The sequence below is a fragment of the Strix aluco genome, chromosome 2, assembly GCF_031877795.1.
Source record: "Strix aluco isolate bStrAlu1 chromosome 2, bStrAlu1.hap1, whole genome shotgun sequence".
NCBI lineage: Eukaryota > Metazoa > Chordata > Aves > Strigiformes > Strigidae > Strix > Strix aluco.
Window position 1 is genome coordinate 6,260,882 of NC_133932.1, and position 7,365 is coordinate 6,268,246.

General features: G+C 44.8%; 1 protein-coding gene across 1 annotated transcript in view; it reads right to left on the reverse strand.

The window, feature by feature from the left end:
* POLQ (DNA polymerase theta) overlaps positions 1 to 7,222 on the reverse strand; it is a 54,020-nt gene extending 46,798 nt beyond the window's left edge. The window contains 5 exon segments of the mRNA XM_074808995.1: positions 891 to 1,047; positions 2,459 to 2,589; positions 3,703 to 3,885; positions 7,014 to 7,167; positions 7,169 to 7,222. Coding sequence (XP_074665096.1) covers positions 891 to 1,047; positions 2,459 to 2,589; positions 3,703 to 3,885; positions 7,014 to 7,167; positions 7,169 to 7,222 — 679 coding nt within the window.
* Between the last annotated feature and the right edge of the window lie 143 nt (positions 7,223 to 7,365).

A 7,365-nucleotide genomic window follows, 5' to 3' on the forward strand; every position in this document is an offset into this window, starting at 1 on the left:
TCAGAGCAGTTTGATACTCATCTACTTTTCAACATTTTATATTCTTAAAATAGTAACCAGCTATATTACAGGCCAGAGTGAAGATGGGAGGGATTACTGTATAAAATATAACTGGGTATAGCTTTATTGAGCAGGGAAACAGAAAAGAACAAACTTCTGACTGGACGAGAAAAACACATCTCTCTCCAAGTGCGCACTGGAAACACAGGGCTTCTTCAGGTTTTATACCTCCTCCCAAACACTACATGAATATTACCATTATCTAGTGGCCATCAGGGCCATGGTGACCTGGAAGTCTGTGTTACAAGGACAGAGGGCTTTTGAATGAACTACAAGAGAGAAACGAATGTCACAGCCCTCCTAGTCACCATGCCTACCCAGAGGAGCTCTGTGTATTCACTCCACTTATCTGGACCCAGATGAGCACCAAACACAATTCCTCCTCTTCCTTAAGCTAAGGGAAAATAAACCATGGATGCCACAATCTCTGTCCAAAGCAAACGAACACACATCCATTCTTGAACTCAAGCTCATTCTTGAACTCCCAGACCTTTAATTCCATTTCATTAATTAGAAGACATTTTCTAGCTATGGGAATCACTGCTTATTGCAGCTAACCAATGTTAATGGATTGTCATCCATGTCAGACAAACTAAAACCTGCAGCTTCTACCTACTCACCCCAGCTGCTGAGCGACATAGAATAGTCCTGACTGCCTTCCTAAATCCAAATCAGAGGTGCTCTGGGGGAAGAAAACTTGCTCGATTTTCCCATATGACATGTCTGTCACATACAGAACTGAGCAAATACAAAATATGCCATGATTTCACAGGTACTCAAGAGTATGTAATAAACCTCATCCCTACCACGGTCAAGGTTTAGTATTTTACCCAGTGAGTCCATTCTGTTTTCTTCTATTAGTCTATTGATGAGACCGTTGGCTTTCTCAATGGTGCAGACAGCAACATCCAGGGCAGAGAAACGCCCAGCAGGAGACATGCTTCCCATGTAGCCTTCAACTCTCACATCCGCCTCCTGAAACAGGGCCTGTTTTCCAAGGATACTGAATGTCATGCCAAGGTTACAACTGAATTTTCACCAATGCCTGCTGGAATCACATAAAAGCCTGCATCCTACAACCACAGTTTCTAGTACTTATAATGCCAACTAATCAGATTAAAGCCATAGCTCAGCCAGTTACTGCCACTTTTTTTTTCCCACTGTCATTTTTTATTTCCAAAGCAGAAGCCACACCGTCCACATCGCAGGATAAAGTGTATGTAACTGAGTAAGAGATGGGGATCACTGTTTTGTATAAAAACATTTACTATTAAAAAGGTTAGAGAACACACAGTGCAACAGTTTATAATACCAATGGGTTATGTACAAAGAAGCCTTGCTCCTGAGAAATCCTGGGCAAAAGCCAAATGTGGGAGCCCAAACACAGAAAGGTCACATTTTGACTGAAAGTCAAAAACTGATGACTTCTTTTCTTCCACGGCTCATTACTGCAGTGCCAACGCTTTGGCACATTACACGCTACATTAACAAAAGGTACAAATGTTTGAACTAGATGGGTAGGATAGGTAGATTTCAAGTACGTTCAGCTATGGCCAAACCTTAGGCCAGGAGTAGCAGAACACAGCATGGATAATCCTCCAGTTGTACAAGATTAAAGCAAAAGCATATCTCCATTATCAATCACTACAAAGTAGCTTTTGCACTCAGTTTGTAGCATTTTTCTAGCAATTTGCAAGGTTGAGATACCTTCTCAGTTTATTAACACCCAAAATGTCTTAAATGTCAGAAACTATAACAAAAATGCCTGCTGGTTATGTACTTGTTTTTAGCAATTGTTGTTACTTTGACATATTAGCTAATGAAAACAATGTTTGATATGAAAATCTTTCAAGAAAAAAATATTTTTGTTTTAGAAAGACTGTTCTTGCTGTAATTTTGTTTTTAAATAGCTGGGGTGAGGAAGCCAAGATATTTTCACATTCTGTCAGAATAAATTTTTAGCAAAGTCAAAGTGAAACCAAAGACACAAAATTCTGGTGGAACACCCCAAGGAAAGTGAAATATCCTTTTATCCTTTCAGATAACATTGACACCGCCCCTTTGTAGTTTTTCAGACAGAATCTCTAATTAGAAAATTCCTTCAAAGTTTGTATATTATAAAATCTGTGAATAAATGCAAGTAACTGCTTTAAAAGTCAAAGCAGAAATAAAATGTTTTAATCAACTCCTTAAAATTTTTACAGGTTTCCCTTTTTGTCTAAAATTTTTGGTTTTTTATCCCCAACTTGGAACAAGAGCAAATTTTAAATTATCTACAAATCCTTTCTAAAACAACTCTGCAAATTTTTTTTCCTCAAATCCATGCAAAAACTTCTGTTTAAAAAATGCGACCCGACAACTACAACCCAGAAATTTACGCTCCTTGAATGCTACTTACCTGCAGATAACATTTTTTTTCCTTGGCCACAGAGACAAAGGGAAGGATGAGAAGAGCTTTCTTACGAGTCTCCAGGACTCGCTTCAAAATAAGCAATTCTGCAACAAGTGTCTTTCCAGCACTGGTAGGAGCTGGGTGGGGAAAAAAGAAAAAAAAAAAAACAAAACAAGTTGGGGGTTTTTTTAATTAGTTTTTAAAATTTAAAAAAAAAATCCAAGGAACAAGCATCATAACGCTAGCATAGAAAACAGTTACTTGAGAACTCGGAGCAGGACTCTTCAACTGATGCCCTTCTCCCACAGCCACAACCACATTTGCAGTTAACCCCATAAAGGGTCAAGAAGACTGCAAAGTATTTCTCTTCTAGCCTCTTCCATTACGCTACCAAGGCCTGTATTCTCATCTCTGCTCCAGAAGCAACAGCAGCTCAAAGATAAACAAGAAGAAATAACCCAACCAAGCAAAAAAACCTACTACAGTCTCTTGGTTGGACAGGAGAGCTCAGCCACCACGTTACTGACTCAGCCCCTAAATACATTAACCCCTACTGCTTGGCAAGCATTGCTGTTTGCCAGCTATCATTGACAGAAAACTGGGGAGGAGATGCCACATACCAAGGGACAGCCACTACCTGGCAACCAGGCCCAAAGTCTTCTGGAACCAATCAAATAAAACTCAAATCCAAGCCTAAGAAAATCACCCACTCCTCTTCTAAATTCATCCTCCCAGTGCTGCTCTAGGACCTTCTTCCCATGGAGAGCAGACAGCCAAGTTGTCATTTCCCACAGATTTCTAGTCCACCAGTCCTACCCTCCTTCTGCACGCCCCCCCCCCCCCCCACACACACACACTACGTGAAGACAAATGATAAAGGGACCGAAAAAATTAGATAATAAATAACATTTTCAAAAGTATTTATGTCTAACATTGCTGTTATCATTCAGTTCCTGGTTGACATAGTCTGTAATAAAGGAGAGTCATCATTAACTGACTCCTAGTTATCAATTTCTAAAGGAACATTAGGAGAGAAAATGGGGAAAAAAGTCTGCCCTCACATCTGGAAAGGAGTCCCATCAAATCAGGTCTGAGGTACAGCAATGGGACAAATCTTAATGGGGTGTCTCCAGAAAAAAGGGGATCTTGACCTTTTATCCACCAGATCAGAACCCTTCAGCACCAGTATGTTCTTGTAAACAGCACTGGGAAAGTTAGGGGGGGACTAGTTTTGTCAAATGTTTGCATACCTGAGTAAACTAGGTTCTTCCCTTCCAGAACTTGTCCGAGCATTAAGCATTCTGCTTGCCATTCAAACATCTGTACTACTCCCAGACTGTGGTATTTCTCCAGAACTGCTTTGGGAAGACCCCAGTTTGCAAGGAGCAACTTGTCTGCTTGGTCTCCAGGAATGTTTACCTGCTGATGCTGCCCTTTGGGAGGAGAAAATAAAAAAAAAAAAAACACCACTGAAAAAGTCAGGTATCATCCTTGAATCTGAGGTCAGAGGTTACATACCTAAAGGTCAAACTTCTCTACAACCTCCTATATTATGAGAGAAAGTAACAAGAAACTATCTTCCCTATATTTTTCAATATTTCCTATGGATGTTTCACCATTCTTACCTCCTGACATCATTTTTCCAATTTTTCCTCCTACAGTATTTTCCACATTCAAATCATTTCTTCACCAAACTCTTGCTCTGATATTTGCTTTTGAGACAGAGCAGCCATTATCAAATACATATTCAAACAGAGAGTTTCAGCACTGATTAATATAACAGCATTACGATGTATTTGCCATTTCATCCTTATCTATACAGTTTCCTTTTTAAATTACTGCTGCAGAGACTTCAGTAATCCTCACAGATTACAGAGCTGCCCAGTCTTTTTTCTTGCTTTATGGACGAATTAAAAAAACAACACACACCAAACAAGCAGCTCAAGCTACTTGGTACAATGTGTGTTACTCCAGTTTATCAACACTGATTAGTATCTTCACCACATTGCTACTTCCTCTACCTTAATTCCTTGCTGCTTATTTCTTGTCTTTATAACCTTAAATAATTTTGTGCTCCTCCCTCCCCTCCTCCTTTTTCCAAATCATTAAGAAAACTCATTTTTTTTGTCCCTTTCTTCATCTGAGATGGAAAAGAGGTTTCTGATCCACAGTAATGCCTCCCCTATCACCCATGACTATATAGTTCCCATAGCAGCACTTTGTGAAAGACCTTGTGAAATCGAGATGAAGAACAAGTAATTGTGTGTACTGACTCTACTGTACCCATTCTTCTACTGGCACATTCAAAAAATTCTAAAAGAAACTTCCCACCATTGTTGACAGCATAAGGGCAGGGTAGATGACAAATATCAGCGTGCATAAGCAGCCAGTATTTTTCCTCTCAACATACTAAAAATTTCAACTGCCTTCTTGAGGTTAACCCCAACCTAGCTGTCACTGGTGCATGATCACTCTCCCCTGCACAAACACATAAAAAAGCTGATATAGCTTAGCTCTGAAAGCTTTGTTTCACTTTGTATAATCAAAGTACCATACAAATACTAAATAAGAAACTGAGCACTGTGAGGAGAGAACAGCAGTATGCCACAAAGCAGAACAGGCTTCCCAAGGGGAATTTAGAGGAGACCAGATTTGTCTATCCTAAAATGTGACTAATATGGCAGAATTAGGATACAGAAACATAAAAAGAAAGGAAAAAACACTATATGATGGGATCTCGAGCCTCTTTCCTAATGTTAAAACCAATGAACTACATGTAAAAGATGGAATGAGGAAAGGATTATGTGATTCTGCTGTTTGAAGAATATCTGTAGATCATCACTGAACGTGAGTTTGAAAACTTGTGCCTTAGGGGTTCTTAAAGATCTATGTACAGAAGTATACCACTGACCCTAACCTCTTTTTTACCTACTAAAATAATTCTAAGAAATAGTCAAAATGAGGAAGATACACATTGTTGGTTAAAATTATTGGGCCCTAGGTTTCTCTGAAAGAAAACTCTTCCAGAATGCTGGGCCAGTTGGACACAGGAGTGCTGCTTACTGAAACATCTTTGAGGAGCTGTCCTGTGGAAATACGTACGTTGCCTTGCCCAGTTCCATTTGCAGAAGCTGACAGAATTGTATCTTGCAGAACATAATCCCATCAGGGAGAAGATGCAACACGACCGGAGAAGAGGCTGAGAGATGTGTAGGTTTTAAAGAGTTACAGAAAAATTGCAAAAGAGATGAAGTTACAAGATGTTACATAAACATCTTGATGCTGTCTATGTCTTGATTTCTCTCTTGATTCAAAAGGACAATAAGATGGTAAAATGTATTGCATCTAGAAGCATCATTTTAAGTGGTCCTGGCTGGCAGCAGGACCACTTTATATGACATCTTGCCACAAGACGTTTATATAACATCTTGTATATATAGGCAAGATGTCACAGAATCACAGAATGATCTAGGTTGGAAAAGACCTTGAAGATCCTCCAGTCCAACCATTAACCTCACACTGACCGTTCTCAACTACACCAGATCCCTCAGCGCTGGGTCAACCCGACTCTTCAACCCCTCCAGGGATCGGGACTCCCCCCCTGCCCTGGGCAGCCCATTCCAACGCCCAACAACCCCTTCTGCAAAGAAATCCTTCCTAAGAGCCAGTCTGACCCTGCCCTGGCGCAGCTTGAGGCCATTCCCTCTTGTCCTGGCACTTGTCCCTTGGTTCAAGAGACTCATCCCCCCTCTCTGCACCCTCCTTTCAGGGAGTTGTAGAGGGCCATGAGGTCTCCCCTCAGCCTCCTCTTCTCCAGACTAAACCCCCCAGTTCCCAGTCATATAAAGAAAACCTACTGCACTCCTCTGCATTTGCAGGTATCAGGGCACCAACCAGGACCACTTAAAGCGATGCCTCTAGATACATTTTATCAGCTTACCGTGCTCATGAATATGTTAATAACACAGCCAAACCCCACCTCATACACCAAAGCATACAGACTCCACCGATTGTTGTATTATGGTAGCACCTAGAGGCCAAGTCCAGAATGAGGCCCGCTGTTAAACGACAGTGAAACGAGCCCGACCTCAGAAGTGGGCACAGAACATACATTTTCTTACCTTCTTCAACTAACCAGCGAACAGGGCTTCGACTCGTATTTGTGCCCTACCACCCTCGCTGCCATCAGCACGTACCTCGGCCGCAGTCACTGCCCTCAAGGGAGAAGGGAACGGGCGAAGAGCCGCCCGCGGGCGGCGAGGCCCTCCCAGGGCAAAGGCCCCGCGCTCTGGGCCGGGACAGGCCCAGCGGGTCCCCGACCCCCGCCCGGGCCCGCCGCTGGCGGCAGGTCCCCCAGCGCCGGGCTGCCTCAGCGCCGGGCTGCCTCGGGGGGCAGCGGCGGCCCGCAGGGGCCGGGGCGGCGGCCGCACCCCCAGGGCACCCTCGGCAGCCCCGCTGCCCCTCACCCAGCGCGTCCCGGCCCCCCGCGCCGCGTTGCGGAGCCGAGGAAAGGGAGGGGAGGCGGAGGGAAGGGGAAGGCCGCGCTCTCCCGCGCCGGTACCTGCCGAGCCGGTGCCGGGGCTCCCGCTGCCGCGCAGGGAGAGGTGGAGGCCGGGCGGGGGGCTGAGCACAGCCCGGCAGGGCGCGGCGGGGCCGAGGAGCGGGGCTGCCATCCCCGCCCCACGGGAGGCGGCCGGGCCGACCGAGCTGCCGCCTGCGGCGCCCCGCGGCCGAGGCTGTGGCGACGCCGCCATCTTCCCGCCGCGCCATTCAAACCGCCGGCAGCGCCCGCCCCGCGGAGCACGGCCCGGGCGGGAGCGGGGCCGCCCCCCTGCGCCCGGGCCCGGGAGGAGGAGCGGCAGCAAACGGTACCCGGCGCGGCCGAGGCGTCCGGTCACGCCGCTGTGACTTCA